An 18,644-nucleotide genomic window follows, 5' to 3' on the forward strand; every position below is an offset into this window, starting at 1 on the left:
TACATGGTCTGCTGTTTACTCGTTAAATGTACGAAGCCTAAGCCGTATGATTCGACCGACGCGACTTGAAAGATCCTAAATCACAAAGCGATGCCACTAGCTGCGAATTATTTCTGCATAGTTGGTTGGCTGCTTTCCATCTAAACATCTAATACTATGTAGTACTCTGCTTATTCTACGGACATGTGGGAAGAGAATAACGAATGTCTAGTTGTGAAACCCTCAGCATGTGCATTTCGTTTTGTGGATTATGAAGAAGGAGATATCTCTGACACTGTCCTAAGACGATCAAGAGTTCATTGATAACAGTCGTATGAAACATGAAATGTATGGAGATTGAAACGCCACCCGTGTCCATTACAACCAGTCCTACTCCCAGGCATGGACTTCCAAGTATGGGATATAAAGCACACACGGTACGGATTGCGCACTCTTGATATGATTCATCGTCTCGAGTAGCTTCGATCACAGTGAGCGAGAGGCACGGTCCGGCCCAGCATGACCGGTTACGTGGTTGCGGCTTCAGAAAGGTGATGTAATGATCGCTCGAGCTAGCAGAAATGCCATACGGCGGCCTCTGTTGGCGTGGGACCAACCTCTGTCATGGAGCAGATTCCATGACTGTTCCAGAGTAAAAGCTGTTGGCGGTACAGTCAGCTTGATGCGTGGGCCCAAGCTCCTATCCGCGAGGAGACGCGGATGAGGCTCAGATTGATGACGGGCAGGCAAATAAGCTTGTGCGCGGGGGGAAAGCTTAAGAGGCTCAGGGCTAAACTCTAAATGGCGACCACTATGAGCGAGACCCCGTGACAGGATGCCCAGAGGAGGCAAGCCTCTGATGACTTGGTCGTGACAGTGCCGTGTGCCACTGGCTATGATGCGGCTGTGATTCAGCAGGTGCTTGGGATTGCAAGATCCAAGGAAGTGGGGACCGGAGCATTAGATACCAGCACACGCGAATGCGAGCCGGGGTGGCCTTGCGGGCGGCGAGGCTTGGCAAGCGTCATTGCCAGGAGGGAGCCTGCCGTGCTCGCCCCTGCTCCACGCCGTGCTGGATGGCCATCGCGCCTTCCTCCGTCATTCTTGGCGCTCATTTCCCATCCTCGCCATTGGCGCGCCCGCCCGTCCTTGCTGTCTAAGCCGCGAGCCGCCTGTCCAAGCAACGCCATCATCGGAGCCAAGCCGATGTATCCTTGGCCTCCGTCCTCGTCCTGTCATCCTTCCCACTCCTTCTCTCTGTCTCTCCTCCATCTTTTGCATCGACACACCACGCGGTCGATACATCCAACCCATTCCCATCAGCCATCCCCGACATACACCAAGCGGCTTGCCCAGCTGACCCAACCTCCACTCCCTCCTACGCCCTTCAAACTTCGATGGGAGCTGATTCGCCCACTCAAGCCGCCGACTCCTCCATTCCAGAGGCAAATGCGCATGGGAACCTCGACCCGACCAGCACTGCGGCCGGCAGCCCTCCGGCAGCGCCTCTGAGCAGCTCCGCCATTCCTGCCGGCAACAACCCCCGTCCTGCTTCACTCGGCAGCAACCGCCGCAATGCAGCCAACCACCCTTCGTCGACCAGCTCCGACGACGCACTCGGCAACGCCGTCCATTCGGAAAAGGCACCCGCGTCAGCCAGCCCCAATGGCAACGGCGCGGCCCTCCAGGCATCGCAGCCGGCGGGCTCGGGGGCTGTCGTAGAACCCATCTTCGATCCCGCTGGCCAGAAGCCAAACGTTGCTGTGCGCTTCTTCCTGGTGTCCAAAAAGATCATCTTCCATAGCTGGATCAATGTGTTCCTCGTGTTCGTGCCTGTCGGCATCGCCGTCGCCGAAATCCCAGGCATGCCCCCAGGTGCCATCTTTGGTGTCAACGCCGTCGCAATTGTGCCTCTGGCTGCTCTGCTCAGCCATGCAACCGAATCCGTGGCCCGGAAAATGGGCGACACCGTTGGCGCTCTACTAAATGTCACTTTTGGCAATGCGGTCGAGTTGATCATCTTGTAAGCTTTTCTGCCCAGCCTTGGCTGTCTGGTCCGCATCTTGGCTACTTGGTACCTGGCTAACACCGTGCACAGCATGTAAGCATTACTTCTCCACAATGCCCAGACATCCAAGTCTCGGCAGTGCATCAACCACTCTTGGCCACGATAGGGCCGCCACATCACAGCAGCTAACCACGATTCCACCGTGACCACAGCATCGCCCTCACCAAAAATGAGATCCGGATCGTGCAGGCGTCTCTGCTCGGCTCCATCCTGGCAAACCTGCTCCTGATTCTCGGCATGGCATTCTTCCTCGGCGGCCTCCGCTTCCGCGAGCAGATTTACAACAGCACCGTCACCCAGATGAGCGCTTGTCTGCTATCGCTCAGCGTCATTAGTCTGCTACTACCTGTAGGTCACAATGAAAAACTGCGGCGTGCGATCGTGAACATGACTGATCTCGCCCATAGACTGCGTTTCATGCCTCCTTCGCCGACAGCAAGGTGGCGGACGAACAGTCACTGATTGTGAGCCGTGGCACAAGCATCGTGCGTAGACCTCCACCCCGTCGACTGGAAGAGATTAACGCTAATTCCACCCTAGATTCTCCTCATTGTCTACATCGTGTACCTCTTATTCCAGCTCAAGTCTCACGCCTATATGTATGAGTCTACTCCCCAGCACATCATTGATGCTGAGTCGACCCCTGGCCCGGCTGCCGCCTGGATGGACACTTCGAGCTCTGAGTCGAGCTCTTCCTCCGACTCGGACTCGGACGGCTCCAGCCATTCGAGCAACACCATGACGCGCCGAGTCAAGCGTGCCATCCGTCGTCGTCGCAGAAAGTCAAGCTTTGCCTCTGCCGATTCCATGGAGACAGGTTCTATAGCGACGGCATCTACCAGCCCCACAGTTGAGGCAAAGAACCGTCTTGATGATGACGACATTTTTGATGGCACCACTGAAGAAGCCCAGAGCAGCCGTCGGCATCGTCATCATCGCCATAAGCGCTCGAAGGGCAAGCACCACAAGAAGGGAAGGAAGACCATTCCCGAGGAGGACGCCACTCTTTCTGGCGAGAACATTGCAGGCGTTGGCCCGTCAGCGATTACCGGGTCAATTGTTGCCGATGGCGAGACCCGACGCGTAGATTTCGCTGAGATGGGCAATGTCGCGACAGATGCGAGCGCTGAAGCACCAGCCGTTGGGGCTCGTCGCCCTTTCGCGGGTATGCGTGCCATATCCTCCATCCGGCCGATGGCTTCCAGTTTTGCTCCGCCCGTCTTTTCGCAGCCTACGCACTCTTCCACCATGCCTGAACCTACTGGACCTGTCCCTCGTGTACGAATGGGTATTCGCAGGACCAACTCACTGCCGGATCGCCTCAACCAGCAGTACTTACGCCCTCCCGGTGCTATGCTCCCGAATCGCGCCACGATCGACATGGTCTCAGGTCCCACCACGACCACGGAAGGCGAAGAAGACATGTCTCAAAAAGCGGCTGTTGTCATGCTTCTCATCTCTACAGCTCTCGTTGCAGTCTGTGCCGAGTTCATGGTTGGCGCCATTGAAGGCGTCGTCGAAACTAGCAACATTAGTGAGCTCTTTATTGGTCTGATCATTTTGCCGATCGTCGGCAATGCTGCAGAGCACGTCACGGCCGTCATGGTTGCTATGAAGAACAAGATGGATCTTGCGATTGGTGTTGCTGTCGGCAGTTCGATACAGATCGCACTCTTCCTCACGCCGCTCATGGTCATTCTCGGGTGGATTATCAACAAGCCCATGACCCTATACTTTACCTTGTTCGAGACCGTCTGCCTGTTCGTCTCGGCGTTTATCATCAACTTCCTCATTCTAGACGGCAGGAGCAACTACCTCGAAGGAGCACTCTTGTGCTCGACATACATCATCATTGCCATCATGTCGTTCTGTTATCCGGACGAAAACAATACCAGCGAACTGGGCGGCAACTCGAACATCGAGCACGTCCGTCGCTCGGCGTTTATGACAGCCACAAACGTTGGCTCGGCGTTATTTGGCAGGATGTAAGAGCTGTGGTGTATGGGCTGTCTTAGCTTGCAGGCAGCTGGGGTAGAAGAAGCCCATGCCAACTGAATGGAGCAGAGGGTATGACCTGGGAATGGACACATGCCTCTGCTGCCACATGCGGTGCACATGAGAGTCGAGATGACAAGACCAGTGCAGGGCATCCTTTCGCGCTGTCATTAATAGCGCGTTTTCAGATTCACAGTAGCAACATTTATCACAGCAGTGGCTTCTTGTCAGTGTTGCGACAATCACACTCATTTGTAGCCCAATACTCTGCCACCCAGAGTAGTCCCTAAGTCCGCCGGACATGACACAGTTTGCGATGGCGTGATTTGGGTGTTACGATTGCACGCCTGCGCCGTTCCTTTGAGAAATCATGCATGTCATCGTGTCAATCCTTTGGCGTGCTGGGTCCCGGTCTGCCATGTGACTAGAACTACTACTTTGTGGAAATGTTGGGGGAATGTAGGAGGGAACAAATGCACCTGGATGGAGAGCTGGAGCATAAGCGTATGCACAAAGCATGGCGACATCCAGAAATCAAACGTTCCACATGGCCCCACACGATGTTGTGCAACCGTCCGTCCTCCTCTTCCCGTCGTGTTTCTATAACGCCATGAGCTATAGATGCCCAAAACGTTTCTGACAGCAAACTCTTTAATGACGAAAAGCCAGAGTTTCCAGACGTTGTAGGATGGATGAGGCGAGCGAAAAAGAGTCGGGGGACATGTGATTCCCGCTGGGCGCGCGAGCGGGCGGTGGCCCCCCCCCCCCCCCCCGTGCTCAATCGGTTCAGCGTCTTTGGTTCTCCAGAGGTTCGGCGTGGGGGCGCTGTTTGAGGAAGGCTGAGTTTGGGGAGGGGGTTCATCACTCTTCCTTTCTCTCTCTCTCTCTTTCTGTCTCTGGGCCATCTGTCCGGGCCATCTGGGTCTAGTCAAATCAATGTCGCCAGCCAACATCTGGCGAACGGGAAAACCACATCCAGCAGCCCCCTTTTGGGACTATCGCTCAAGTGGGTGTAATAACTTCCGATCGGCTCTCCCTGGGGGAAACAAAATAGAAGTCTGCCGAGATGTCCATGTGACGAGGCCTGGGGACTTCGGCTTCATCCTTGTTGCAAAAAAACCAATAGACACAGTACTCTGTGCCTACAAGAGGTCCTTGCTGGAAGGCGGAGCGGGCCGGGGTCTTGGCATTATTGGACGCTGAGGCCAAGGGGTTTGGTTTGGGTTAACACATGATCGGAGACTCCCCTTTCTTTCACGCATATATATGTCCTGCCGCATTCGAAACAGGATGAGGAGAGGGGAACCAATTCAATGTCGGGCGGGCGGCTACTTTAGTGCCGCCATCTCAGCTAAAGGGCCGGATACGCCTGACTCGCTGATTCCACTGGTTCACGAGACATGAGAGAAGGCGGTGTCAAGGCGAGTCCGCGAGGTCGGTGCTAGGTCCATTGGGTGTGTGTGTGTGTGTGTGTGTGTGTGTGTGTGAGGGAGAGAGAGAGAGGCGCTGGGAGGTGAAGTCGGGTCTAAAGTTCAGCCACTGCCGATTCATTCCATGTGGTGCGTGTCAAGCAGAGTTGCGCTTTGTGTGCGAGCTGCAGGCATGGCATTCTACGGGTCAAACTAGGGCGGGCGGACATGCTTTGGCGTACAGGCCATCAGTTTCATTGTCTCTGCAAGCCGGAGGTTTACTGTGGTGGGAGAGCCGAGAGAGATGGGGATTGGTGGATGATTGCGTGAAAGCGCAGTTTGGCCGTGGCCAGATTTTGTGACTCGAAGAGGGTTCATTATCATCACGCTGTTGGTAAAATCCCTATCGCCTGCTGACGCCGTCTGGCCAGGTCGTTTTCCTGGGCTCCTGAGGCCGCTTGACCGCCTTTGATCCTGCGCGCGCAGGTGGTTGGGGTGTGTCTGGGTCGGGGGGTCTTGGACGATCACTTCTGGGTCGCCTGCCGGCATGGGACTTGAGATTGCGCTGCAGTCATATATACTTGCGCAGAGACGAGTCGGTGAGATGGCACGTTTCATTCCATGTTTCACTGAGAGGAGAGTCGTCTGTCTTTGGGACAGAGCATGCCCCACGGCCGCCTGCGGGAAAGACACCGTTCGAGGGACGGTGACTTTTGAAGGGACGGGCTGGAATCGGGGCCGAGAGGGGGCAAGAAAACCCCGCGTCGTGTTGGTTGGTCGAGATACAATCAAAGGGCCTAGAGCTGTCACTAGTGCTGGGAAGCAACGATGATTGGCCGATGTGCGCAGCCACCCGGTGGAATACTCGCATGCAGGGCCCGACAGATGGGATGGTCCAGGCCGCCGTCGTCCTCGTCCAGGCAAGCGGCAGCCTCGTGAACCCCCGCGCCGTCTTGTCCAACTGGGGAAGCGCCCTAGGGGTTGTCTCCTTCGAGGTGATGGATGGCGTTTGTGACTGGCCAAATATACCAGAGTCCTGCCAGGCGGTCATCATTTGTCGGCCCGGAGTATGGAAGCGGACGCTGCGGGATCACAGGGTGGTTGCAAGCGGCGGGTCCTGTCCCAGACCGGGACTGTTGTACCTACACTAAGTGCGTTGGTATCGTGCACGATGCGGTGCAATGGCAGCCAGCCATCGCACCAGCACGTCTACCTAGGTAGAACAGGAAGCCGCGCAACGACACACACAACCAGCGCCTCTTGCTCCGACGGTGCGTGCGGCTGTCTTTGCTGCTGGCAGGGCTGCCGGCGGTGCCGTGCTGAGGACGTGGCCTGGCCAACCACAGCGCCGGGGCGGCCACATCCTCGTTCTCCGCACTTGGGGGCACCACAGGAAGGAGCGCTGTCCCCAAAGTGCGCCGCCCCACTGCCGGCCCTGCCGCCTGCGCTTCCCCGAGTGGCTCGCGCATGCAAGCCCCCCCGTGGCAGCCTGGCCTGGGCTTGCTTATCACCTCCTCGCCGTCTCCAGCGCTGCCCGCCTCCCGTTGTCTCGCATCCCATCTCGTCTCCGCCGGCTCCGTCGCTGCGCCTGGATTTCCCCGACCGCCTCGCCGTCAGATCTGATATGCATTCGTCCTCTCGCTGACAGGCGCTCATCGTCCCTTTCCTGCTCTTCTTGTTCTGCTCGTCATAGCCAGCATAACTGCCAGGTCCACGTGCATCACGAGCCCCCAAGACGAGAGCTGCCGGCCTGTCGCGTGCCCCAGCCTGCGGGTCCCGCCAACCGTGCTGTCCCGTTTGATTACACCCATTTCCCTTGCTGGCCCACGCTCCCGCGCGCCGTACCGAGATTACACGCCGCCAGCATCGACCACCTCGACGACGACGCCTCTGCTTCTCCTGAACTGCCCCCTTGTGCACCGGCAATGTCTTGTTTCTACTCATAACACCCGTCCATCCAAAGGGCGTCCTGACTGTGTTGTGTGCAGCCTGGCTTCTCGTCAGCGGCTGTTCCTTGCGACATCTTTCTAGTTCTCTTGGTTGCCGGAGGGATAGCCAGGCGGTCGTCAACAGAGGCTCACCACGGCACCGACCGACCATTGACTGCCCCCAGCACTACGTGTAGATGAGCCGGGCGTGAGAAGCAGTCTTGGTCGCACCTGTCCTGTGTGTAAAGAACGCCTGCAGATGGCGTCCTTTCACGACTTCCCGGCCGGGACGTCGCACGCGGCGGGCGACGCAGTGAGCAAATCACGGCCCAAGCCGCCGAAAAAGGTGAAACCGATCCTCAAGAAGCTGTCACACTCGGCAAGGGCCTCTCTCGAACTCGATCGCGCCTGGGAGGTGCAGGACAGCATATATGAGAAGGCGGCCTACGGCGGCGGCACCTTCTACGACTCTGCCCGTGCGACTCGCTCCACAAAGGACCTCAACATCACCTTCGACGATGTCGTCTCGTCCACCCCAGCTGGGAGCAGCTCAGGTCTCGGCTCTACCACAACGGCTTCCACTTCGGTAGGCAGGCGCTACCACCACTCCCGCTCCATCTCTGGCGCCAGCCACGTCTCAGTCGCAACTTCCAACAGCAGCAACGGCGGCATGTCTGGGCCCATCCGAGCTGGGGCAACGTTTGTCCACCCGTTCCAGCAGGTGCCGCGCGGTGCAACTCCTCCAGTGTCCTACGCCAACTCTCTGGCGTCATATGTCGGCGACTCGCGCGATTATTCTCCAAGCACAATTACTGAGGACGAGGACGACAACGTTGTCAACCCATTCGATGCCTCTGCAGACTCTCAAGGACGCAGCAGTTTTAACCTCCAGCGTCAGCAGACCAGCTCGTACTCTCACTCACAGCCGGCTCTTGGTCTTCGTAGGCCATCACTTGTGAGCCAGAAGACGTCTTCATCGTTCACCGATAGCAGTAGCACGCCGCAGCCGCCGCTTCGGATCAATACATCGCGGTCTCTCTCCACAACCCCAGCACTCTCTTCGCGACTGGCTCATGCTTCTAGCAAGGCCGACCTGCAGGCCAACCACGGAGCTGAAACGCCCACGTCGATCACACTAAGCTCTGCTTATCCCATCAACTCGCCTTCGAGCTCCGTGGCGCCAATGTCTCCACTACGAAGCTCGTTCGATGCCGGATTTCCAAGGTTACGGGCAAAGTCCGATCTCGACACGGCCACCCGCGCAGATCAAGTGCGGGAGGCTCGGCGAAAGTTCGAGGAGAAAGAGCGAGCAAAGGAAGAGAAATATGCTCGCGAGGATATCAAGCGGCGCGAGCGCGCTGACACCAAGAAAGCCCAAGTCGCCGAGAAGAAGGCGGCGGCGGCCCTGAAAGAGCAGAATGCCCTTCGAATGCGCCAAGAGTCGGCCGAGCTGGAGCAGGCCATGCCTCGGGGCAAGCACCGGCGGAAGATCAGCACCACCAGCAGCGGCAGAAACAGCTTCGCTCTGGCCCGGCCCAGCACATCACGCAAGAGCACGAGCGTGTACACAGTGGGCGACGTCGAAAAGTTCGCAAGCAACAACTACGACACAGTCAACCCTCAGAGCCCTCCGGCATTTGGCGACAGGGCCGGCAATGTACAGGACTTTGTGCCACCACCGGTAGCAAGAAGCCAGACTGCGAAGAAAAAGACACAGGGAAAATGGCACATGTTCATCCTGTGGCTTCGCACCAAGCTGCTACGCGCGAGCAAGAACTAGACTTTGCAGCCCGGCGTGCATAGCCGGTGTCTGTCGTGCTTCTCAAGCACGCATCGCGACAGTCGCGGGAATTCCATACGACCAGTGCTACCTCGGGCTTCCAAACCGTGCTGGCACCAGCCCGCCAGACCTGCGGCTCGAAATCAAAGCAACCCGCAAGACTAGCTCTTGCAATTATCATTATCATCATTTTTAGCGACATGCATCACGAAACGATACCAGCATAGCAGCCCTTCTTTTACGACTCTTGGATAGCCATCACTTTTGGGATATGGAATAGATGATTCATAGGGTTTCAGGCGTTTGTTTCAGGCGACGGAGTGTTACCCGCGCATCGCCCATCGACGGCAACCATCTTCGTTTGCTCTCCTGCCAGGCACACTTGCAAACGCTTCAGGCTGGATTAGCCAGCAGTAGCGAATAGCAGGGGGAAGGCTTATGAAGCGACCACCGCTCTCCCTGAAGTGGTCGTCAAAGCGGCGCATTTCAAAAGGCAGAATCGAATTGAGCACAGTACGGTCTTTCCCATGATTGCGTTCTGATCATGTTACGGTGCATGTCAAGTTCCCAGATGCTTATTGAGTCACATGTTGTTCCTCATCCTCGACGTAAGCAGTGCCAACTGTAAACATTATCGCCAAAATGACGTGGTTACGGAAACAACCCCCGAATTGCCGCGAGGCAGGGCCGTGCGTGCGGTCGTAGGGGTCTCGGAAGCGGAGACTACCGTGACTGCAACAGCGGGACGGAATATGTCATGTTTCAAATATCCCTTGTCCATCGCGGGCGAGTGGAGAAATCAATGTGGAGTTGGTGACGACGACTTGGTGAAAGATGTTCTTTTCGATTATATCACGCTTGATGCTGATGTCCTATCTCAAGCCCTGGCATGTCTAAGGGCCGATGTCTCGGGCCAGTCTTTCTGCCTTTTGACTGACCCCATGAGAGCGGACCGTGATTGACGATCTGCGAGCTTTGACACCACACGCGTCTCAACACCCGTCACTTAATGGGAAAACTTCCGGGTTTCAAACTCAGACTCGAGTAGAACGCATCGAGTTTTGTCCTCCCGCGTGGACTGCGCGGGGCGGAACTGTTTGGCGGCGAGACGAGGCCTCATCTGGTCAATCATTGGCAGCAGTTTCAACTCTTTCTACTCCGTACATTTGGCCAGGGCTGAAATCCGTTTGGCGTTGGGACAGCGCCGTGTGCATGGGGGGCAGTTTTAGCTTTCGTGCACTGCCACCACGCTCACCACCACTACAAACACAATTGCCACCACCAACCACCAGCATAGCCGAGTTAGTTGGCTTGCGACAGCTGCAATGGTCGCGATTGTCCACGTCGATACGAGCAGAGTTTTCTGATGAAACTCGCTGCAAGGTGTTTTGTCGGACATCCTCAGATTCAGTATAGTGGTCTAGGCGGCGACATTTGGTTGCAGCAGACTCTAAAATGCTCACACTGTCCTCAGGTTGACTTGTAGGATGCGTCGTCCTGATTGCGATGTGCATGCAGGCTCCCGACAGTGTGGCCCCAGGGAGAGAAAATAATCCATTACACCACGGGCGGCTTGGTGTGTCGTGCTTCGAGTGTGCTCCGCCGAATCCCAAAAAGGTAGAAGAACAGGCAAATCGGCAGTTGGGAGGACGCGAGCATGGAGACCCACAGACCCGATCTTTTCTCGTGTCGTCGGCCAAGCTGGGCCCCGGGGAGCGCGGTGGCCCCGAGATTGACCTTTGCGGCTCTCTGTGGGCCTGTTGCTGGCGACGGATATGCTTAATTGACACGAGCTCGACGAGCTTGCAAGAATAGCATGTCTCCAGCGGGCGATGCAAGTACTACTGGACCTGTCCTAGGGAGGGTGATGGTATGTTTTTTTTTGAGTTTGATCTAACGGCGTCACTCTGCGAAGAAAAGAATACCAAGGGTTTTAGACCGAGTACAGCGTCGTGGACCCGGGATGGAGCTGCACATGCCGAGCGGGCTTGGCCCATTCCATCCCTTCACTGCCCCTCCGCATGCGTGGTGAAGTGGTGACGCGGTCGTCTCGCCGCAGGAGTGGTGGTGGCAGCACACGAACGGCGGTTCCCTTGAGGACGTACATTTTTGGCGTGTTATGCGGACGAGCTGGAGGGGGAGGGAGCGCACGACTGAGCCGTGATTTACACGAGACGAGGGCAGGGACGCAGCAATGAAGATGACGAGTGGTTGGAGCGAGGAGACAGACCGGCGGCCGGGCCCCACAGAATTGACGTATTTCTTCGTCGACAGTCATGCATGTCCAGCCTTGGCCCTAGCAGGCACGACCCACCCTCCCCTCCGGCCCGCCCTTGCCCTGCGCTTGACCCGATCTCCCTCGCCTTGGCTTGCCTGCCCAGCCTTGTTTTCTGCCTTTCCTCTTCCTTCTCCAGCATCATTCCTCCTAGCCAGGACCATCTTCAATCTCTGGTTGCTCGCTCCTCACCAACCAGTCCATACCGTCGTTTTGTCGTTTGCCTCCTTTCGCCTGCCCGCGGCGAACTCAAAACGCCCAAGAAACATCGTCTTCTCTGACGCCACCCCGGTCGGTCGCTACTAGGGACCTTGTCCCATCGTGCTTGGCACCTGCCCACGTTCACAACGATTCCCGCGACCACGAACCAAGTCTCAACCAGAGAGGACATTGTCATTACTGCGACGACTGTCTAGCAACGACACCAATCTCAACTGTCCTCCAAAATCCGCTCGTTTCCAACTGGTCGCTTTTCAGAGTCGCCCACAATGCTCAGGTCATCAACAAGCCTGCTGGCCGTGCTTGGCCTTGCGGCACAGACCGCGCTTGGCGCTCTGCAAGTCAACCTCGACGACCAAGGTATGTCCTGATCGTGGACCACGGGCAGCACATCGGCATTTAGGTGGTTGTTCACCACTTACCACAATACTAATTTAAAACTCCCAGCTTCAATCAAGGCGGCCGCCAAGCTCGTTGCGCAGGATCTCGTCAGTTTCTATCCCATCAACACTCCCGGCTGGACAGTCGGTATTCTTCCCGGTCCTCCTCCCAATGGTGATTACTACTGGTGGCAGGGCGGTGCCATGTGGGGTACTCTGATCGACTACTGGCATCACACGGATGACAGCGAGTTCAACGACCTCATTTCGCAGGCCATGATAGCGCAGACTGGAGACGACAGGGACTACATGCCGCGCAACTGGTCGGCGTCCATGGGCAATGATGACCAGGCTTTCTGGGCCATGTCTGCGATGCTTGCTGCAGAGACTGGCTATCAAGATCCACCAAAAGATGCTCCCCAGTGGCTGTCTCTCGTCCAAGCCGTCTTCAATGAACAGACGCATGCTGAGCGCCGGGCACCCGCGGGTACGCAGTGCGAATGGGGCCTGAGATGGCAAGTGTATCCTTCCAACAACGGTTTCGACTACATCAACACCATTGCCAACGCCTGCTACTTCAACCTTGGTGCCCGCTTGGCGCGGTACTCGAACAACAACCAGACCTACATTGATCTTGCTGAGCGCACCTACGACCTGATCAAGAAGATTGGCTACATCTCCACCGACTGGCGTGTCTTTGACGGTGGCCACCTGCCCAATGCCTGCAAGGATATCAACAAGGCGCAGTTCTCGTACAATGCTGCCCTGCTCCTCCAAGGAAGCGCCTTCCTCTACAATATGGTAAGTGCTGCTTTGCTAGCTCCAGGGAGTTGAGAGCTTCTAGCTAATTTGTCGCACCAGACTGAGAGCCAGAAGTGGAAGGACGAGCTAGACGGCCTGCTCTCCGGCATGCTGCGTGATTTTTTCGTCGATGACGTTGCTTATGAGCCTTCGTGTGAGCCTGCTGTCTGCAACACGGATATGAAGTCGTTCAAGGGCTATCTCCACCGCTGGATGGGCTCAACCATGGTCATGGCGCCCTACACTCAGGCCAAGATCCTTCCAGTCCTCAAGAAGAGTGCGCAGGCCGCGGTCAACCAGTGCACGGGAGGCAGCAATGGGCGCATGTGCGGCTTCCATTGGACCAGTGGCCAATTTGACGGCGAAGTCGGTGCCGGCCAGCAGATGAACGTCCTGGGTGCTCTGATGTCTCTCATCACCCCGGGTACCGACATTCCGCTTACGAATGCTACGGGTGGCACATCTGTCGGCAATTTCAACGCCGGATCTGCACAAGATGTCAATGTCGTCTTTGCACCAGTCACGACTGGCGACAAGGCTGGTGCCGGCATTGCCACCGCGATACTCATTGCTGGAGCGCTGGGCGCCTGGACCTGGATGAGCCTTGACTAGGGGGAAAGCCAGCGTGCGTGATTGCAGTATTTGGCGGTTTTGTTCGTGTTGGAGGACATGGATGCTGTAGATTGCGTCAAACATAATGACATGACCAGGATTGATTATGGTCTTTTGGGTACAAGAGGAATGGTTCATGGTCAGCAGGCCATGGAAATGGGTTCGGAATGGCAAGTGCTGCCACGGCGTTTTTTGCATTGCTTTTTTTTTTGTTATGCCTCGGCTTTGGCAGAGAAAGGTGATGGCACAATGCTAATTGATTTAATCTCTCATGGCCTCATAGTGTCTCTCATACGGATTTATTGACCCTCAGCATCTGAGCGTGCATGGCAGTCTCAACAAATTGTTCAACACTACATAGTTCCGAGGTGGAACCGCCCATGGCCAGCTGGAGTACGTTGTTTACGACTCTGCTGTTCTGCTCGGGACTATATGTCGGCAGTCGCCGATTCATGACAGCTGGAAAGCCAAGCATAGTCGAGTGGCTTAAATTTGTCATGTTCCTTTGTTGGAGGAATGTGGCTCTCTATGTTCGGTCCCGTCTTTTGTCACGTTGCCTACTCATTCTGCCGATCATTTGAAGTAAAGAGGATAAAGGACTGTTTTCCGCGTGTATTGGAGTAGTACAAAGACATATATGCGAGCAGCCTTTCGTGGTGAATTCTGATATATATTTATATATTCCCTTTTCCGCATACCCTGCGTTTGAGCTGACATGGTAAGACGTATGTCTTATAGGCCGTTGGGGCCATCCTTTTGTGACAACGCCACCTCTTCTTTTCTTTCCTTTTCTCTTTCTTCCTTCTCTTCTTCTTCTTCCTCCTCCTCCTCTTCTTTGTGTCCTGGGATGTTTTACTTACCCCTTAGTGGGCCGAAGTCTTTTGAGGGGGAAAGCAGAGTAAGTCAAACGCCGTGCGAGAGCCCCGAGTCTATTGGAAATGACAATTCTTCATGCCATCCCGTTGTATTGTGGAAAAAGTGATACAAAAACAAGAGTTGAGTATTTTGTCCGTCGTGTATTGTGTTGAGGTAGCCCCCCGGGCCGCTATCGCGCTGGAGCTTGGAGCTACTGTGCCGACGAAGGTGACGACGTACTACTGCTACTGCTGCTGCTGCTCGAAGCAGTGCTCGGTGCCGCCGAGAACAGCGGGACCAACGGACTAGGCAGAGGGCCCTCGCGCAAGGGCGACGGGACCGGCAGCCCAGGGCTCCGGGCCGCCTGGAGGGCTCTGCGGGAGGGCGGCGGGGTCTGTGGTCTGGAGTGGCGTCGGATCTTCTTGCTCATGCTGCTCGACGAGTCCTCGTCGAGGCTGTGGGCGTGAATCGCCGGGTAGTGGTGGTCGTTGATGACGAGGACTGGGGCAGGAGCATGGGGCCGGCGGAGAGCGGACATTTTTGATAGAGGTTGGTTTGAAGTGACGGCGGGCCTGGATGGCTGGGTATCTTTTTGGGTGGTGTTTGATACAAGGCTGGAGCTGGAGCTTTGGAATGGGGATGGGTATCTTGCAATGTTGAGTGGATGAGGAAGCGATTGTGCTGTATCTGCCGGAGAACAGAGGAAAAGAGATGATGTTTGCTTGAGTGGACTGAAAGTGTTTGTGAGCAGTGACTCGCACTGGTGAGACGAATATAAACAGAAGCTGGCAATGACAAGGACTGTGGCGGTGGTGGGACGGTGTTGGTGAAGGAATGACTGTGGTCAAGAAGGCAGGCTTGGAGAGAGCGTTTTGTATAATGGTTGAGTATAGGTGGGATATAGCAGGAGGGGGCTGAAACCAAACGAGGGCGCCCTCGGCAGTCTTTATCTCGAGACGCACGACTCGCGCTTGTCGGTTTCTGGATCCCAAGAGGTCATTCCCGGGCCTCTGGGTCTCGTCTCGAGTTGGAGGGCATGGGCAGGCGGGGAGGCAGAGCCGGCGACGGCGTGGAACAAGGTGGCCCTGCGCCAAGAAGGGCGTCTCTGGTGACACGTCCCCCCCGGCGCTGCGCATGAGGATCTGTGGATATCGCCCTTCAGGGACGGGCCTGGAGGGGACGTGATGTGTGCTGGCACAGGGCAAGGCCAGGATGCTAGCGCCGGCTAGCGGGTTTGAGGAGGGAGGCGGACCAGCGCCGGCGCCGCCAGAAGCAGGAACAATGGACGGACAAGGCCACACAGGCGGCGCGTTTTGTTGTCTGTCCCTCGGTAGCGTCGCTAAGCTTGGACGCCCGTTGGCTGTGCATGCCGGCTCCTCTTGCCCGTGGTTCCCGGTCTGGTGTTGATGCGCCCAGTCAGTCACTGCTGCCGACCCTAAATAGATGCCGCGCGCAGGGGCCATCCCCGGGCAGATTGTGTCGTGCATGGCGTGATCCCCGAGCATGCATCCTGCCAAAACCCCCCACGGTCAAGTCTTGGCCTGTGTTTTGTGCATCCTGACGGATGAGTCAGGGGCAGAGAGATAATGGATAATCGGCATCTACCTGCACCTTTGCCAGAGTTGGCCTTCTGGAAGCCACGGCAGAAGGACCCTCTGCATTGACCTGGCCTGGTCTGTCCTCACAGACGCTGGCATCCGCCATTCTCGGCTCGTCCCACCAGAACCCTCCAAACATCCGTGATGCCGTCTGTGGGTTGACGGCAGCCGCCGCTCGACACACAGACGCCGTGTTTTGCAGACGCTCTCGAGCATCTACGCACCTATTTGATACAGCGTGAATGCACGCCCGCCCGGGCTTGCTGCTGGCTGCCGCATACAGTGCGCCCTCTCATCTTGTGATTGGCCAGAGCTGTGCTGGGTGGGCCCCGCCCCGCCCATTCTCAATCTGGCCTGCACATCGGCAGCTCAGAGCTCGAGTGGTGATGCCCTCGAAACAGCTCCGCAGCCCAGCATCAGGACACATTGCGCTTGCGCCTCCTGGCGATGCCTCATATGTCTGCGACTCTAACAATCTCCCTGTCTCCCTCATCCTAGCCGCCACCCTTCTTTCCGCGGCACTCGCATCACATAGTCTGACGGGCAAGCCATGGACACCACAGCCTCATCTGCTGCCGCCAGCTACAAGCAGCGCAAGGAAGACTTCGTGTCCGGCCTCTCGGGCGGCTCCGTCGCCGAGGTCAACTATGTCGTCGCTGTCGGACCGGTCAGTCCTGCCTTTCTGATGTCAACAAGTTGGACAAACAAGCTGATTGATGCCCCTTCTTACAGATTGCCTTCCTCCTCTGGTCGATCCTCCAGTCGCGACAGTCCTTCTTCAAGCCATACACACCACTGAGCTTCATCGTCGATTTCCTTCTCAACGTCGTCGCAAGCCTTCTCGCCATCACTCTTTATGCCAACACCACGCCACTGCTCAGCGGCTTGATCCTCGTCCCCGCCATCTTCCTCTATGCTCTACCCCCAAAGCTCCCGGGCTCGCGGAAGAAACCCAAGCTCCCACCGAATGCGTCTTCGCAGGCTACGACCGGGAAACTCGGCGTTCTCTCCACGAAACCATTCCTAACGACCTATCGCGGCCTCATGATGGTTATGACCTGCCTCGCGATCCTCGCAGTCGACTTCAAGCTGTTCCCTCGGCGATTCGCCAAGGTCGAGACATGGGGCACTTCACTCATGGATATTGGCGTTGGCAGTTTCGTCTTCTCAGCGGGAGTGGTCGGAGCTCGTCCCGTCCTCAAGGAGCGAGCTGAAGGACGGGCCACGCCTCTGGCGCAGAGACTGCTCTACTCTATGCGGCACTCATTCCCCCTTCTTGTTCTGGGCGTGATCCGGCTGCTAAGTGTCAAGGGCCTCGATTATGCAGAGCATGTCACCGAATATGGCGTGCACTGGAACTTCTTTTTTACCTTGGGCTTCCTCCCACCCTTTGTGGCCCTATTCCAGTCGGCCCTCAAAGTTGTCCCGTCGTATGCTGCTTTGGCGCTGATTGTCGCCGTGGGCTACCAGGTCGTCCTTGAGAGCACACCCCTGCAGCCATTCATCCTGGTCGGCCCCCGCACGGATTTGTTCTCCAAGAACCGTGAGGGCATTTGCAGCTTTCTGGGCTACCTGGCGATTTTCCTTGCCGGCCAGGACACGGGCATGTACGTGCTGCCGCGGAGCATCACGCGCAGCGGATCCAGCGCGGGCAGCCAGCGCCACACGCTGCTGCTCACGATGGGGGTGTGGACTGCCGTCTGGACGGCACTATACTTTTTTACTACAGACTACAAGTACGGCGCCGGGGTCCAGGTCTCGCGGCGGCTGGCGAATCTGCCGTATGTGCTGTGGATCGCGGCGTTCAACACGGCGAACCTGCTGGCTGTGTGTGTGGTGGACACGATCTTCTTCCCGGCATATTACAATGCCACGGACGCCAAGTCGGAGAAGGAGGCGTACGAAACAGCGACGAGCCCGGTGCTCCGGGCGTTCAACCGGAACGGACTGGCCATCTTCTTGGTTGCCAACTTGCTGACGGGCCTGGTCAACATGACGGTGCCAACACTGGACGTTGGGCCGGTGGTGACGATGGCGATCCTGGTGGGATACTCTGCTACGCTAACACTAGTCGCTGTCGGGCTTGACGTGTGGGATATCTCCATCAAACTGTAGATGTGCACATGATGGTGTGTATAGATTTGTGAGTGAAATGAAGACAACAGCAGTTACCATCAAAACATGCGTCTTTGTGCGCCTTCGTTCTTGATTGATGCTTGGTGATGTGCGAGCACATCCAAGGACGGGCCTGATGCCAAGGGCACGCGACTGTTCTCCCCCGGAGGATATGGAGCGGATGGCCCATTTGGCAAGGACCCTGACACGCGGCATGGCTCATTTGATGGGCGGTCCGGACGGTGGTGTGTGTGGGGTGCTGGGGGCTGCAGCTGCCGAGACGTGCGGGACCCTGGCAGTGATGTCATGGCCCCTTCATGACGTTTTGCCCGTCCGCTCCGGTGCAGAACCCACACTTGACCACACCACACCACACTACTATGACCAGAAGCCAAGCTCCGGCCAAGTAAGCCGGTGGTGCACTGGTTGACGTAGGCTAAGCACCCGCCGCGGCTTGGACGCGTCCCCATGTGGCCCTCTCTGGGGGCATTTGGTCCGACCCGGGCCCTTGGCGATGCCGGGTTCCTGGTCACTACACGGCTGGGCTTCCGTCGTTGAGTTGCTCCATGTCCCTTGCCTGCCTGTCAGTCTGTCAGTCTGTCCAGCCGCCTGGTCCGTGTGAGCAAGCAC

The 18,644-nt window shown here is 56.9% G+C and overlaps 6 protein-coding genes across 6 annotated transcripts; 4 read left to right on the forward strand and 2 right to left on the reverse strand.

Moving 5' to 3' along the window:
- The first annotated feature begins 1,274 nt into the window (after window positions 1-1,274).
- On the forward strand, window positions 1,275-4,256 carry B0I36DRAFT_83496 (Sodium/calcium exchanger protein-domain-containing protein). Its single transcript, XM_046163426.1, has 5 exons — window positions 1,275-2,002; window positions 2,078-2,080; window positions 2,200-2,395; window positions 2,455-2,532; window positions 2,588-4,256. Exons 1-5 carry the CDS (start codon window positions 1,377-1,379, stop codon window positions 4,034-4,036), a joined length of 2,352 nt encoding a protein of 783 aa, XP_046014817.1. The 5' UTR covers window positions 1,275-1,376; the 3' UTR covers window positions 4,037-4,256.
- A 3,262-nt stretch (window positions 4,257-7,518) lies between these two features.
- B0I36DRAFT_83522 (uncharacterized protein) lies at window positions 7,519-9,321 on the forward strand. Its single transcript, XM_046163427.1, has one exon. The coding sequence runs from the start codon at window positions 7,639-7,641 to the stop codon at window positions 9,157-9,159; it is 1,521 nt and encodes a 506-aa protein (XP_046014818.1). The 5' UTR covers window positions 7,519-7,638; the 3' UTR covers window positions 9,160-9,321.
- A 634-nt stretch (window positions 9,322-9,955) lies between these two features.
- On the reverse strand, window positions 9,956-10,818 carry B0I36DRAFT_429016 (uncharacterized protein; the record flags this gene model as incomplete). The annotated part of the gene is made up of 2 exons (XM_046162481.1): window positions 9,956-10,656; window positions 10,721-10,818. 2 exons carry the CDS (start codon window positions 10,816-10,818, stop codon window positions 10,284-10,286), a joined length of 471 nt encoding a protein of 156 aa, XP_046014819.1. The 3' UTR covers window positions 9,956-10,283.
- A 942-nt stretch (window positions 10,819-11,760) lies between these two features.
- Window positions 11,761-13,591, forward strand: B0I36DRAFT_83530 (family 76 glycoside hydrolase). Its single transcript, XM_046163428.1, has 3 exons — window positions 11,761-12,013; window positions 12,101-12,834; window positions 12,895-13,591. The coding sequence occupies exons 1-3, from the start codon at window positions 11,923-11,925 to the stop codon at window positions 13,444-13,446; spliced, it is 1,377 nt and encodes a 458-aa protein (XP_046014820.1). The 5' UTR covers window positions 11,761-11,922; the 3' UTR covers window positions 13,447-13,591.
- A 582-nt stretch (window positions 13,592-14,173) lies between these two features.
- Window positions 14,174-15,681, reverse strand: B0I36DRAFT_83538 (uncharacterized protein). The gene has a single exon (XM_046163429.1). The coding sequence runs from the start codon at window positions 15,435-15,437 to the stop codon at window positions 14,607-14,609; it is 831 nt and encodes a 276-aa protein (XP_046014821.1). The 5' UTR covers window positions 15,438-15,681; the 3' UTR covers window positions 14,174-14,606.
- A 768-nt stretch (window positions 15,682-16,449) lies between these two features.
- Window positions 16,450-18,014, forward strand: B0I36DRAFT_346621 (GPI-anchored wall transfer protein 1; the record flags this gene model as incomplete). Its single annotated transcript, XM_046156479.1, has 2 exons — window positions 16,450-16,566; window positions 16,632-18,014. The coding sequence occupies 2 exons, from the start codon at window positions 16,450-16,452 to the stop codon at window positions 18,012-18,014; spliced, it is 1,500 nt and encodes a 499-aa protein (XP_046014822.1).
- Between the last annotated feature and the right edge of the window lie 630 nt (window positions 18,015-18,644).

Source organism: Microdochium trichocladiopsis, assembly GCF_020744255.1.
Source record: "Microdochium trichocladiopsis strain MPI-CAGE-CH-0230 chromosome Unknown B0I36scaffold_3, whole genome shotgun sequence".
NCBI lineage: Eukaryota > Fungi > Ascomycota > Sordariomycetes > Xylariales > Microdochiaceae > Microdochium > Microdochium trichocladiopsis.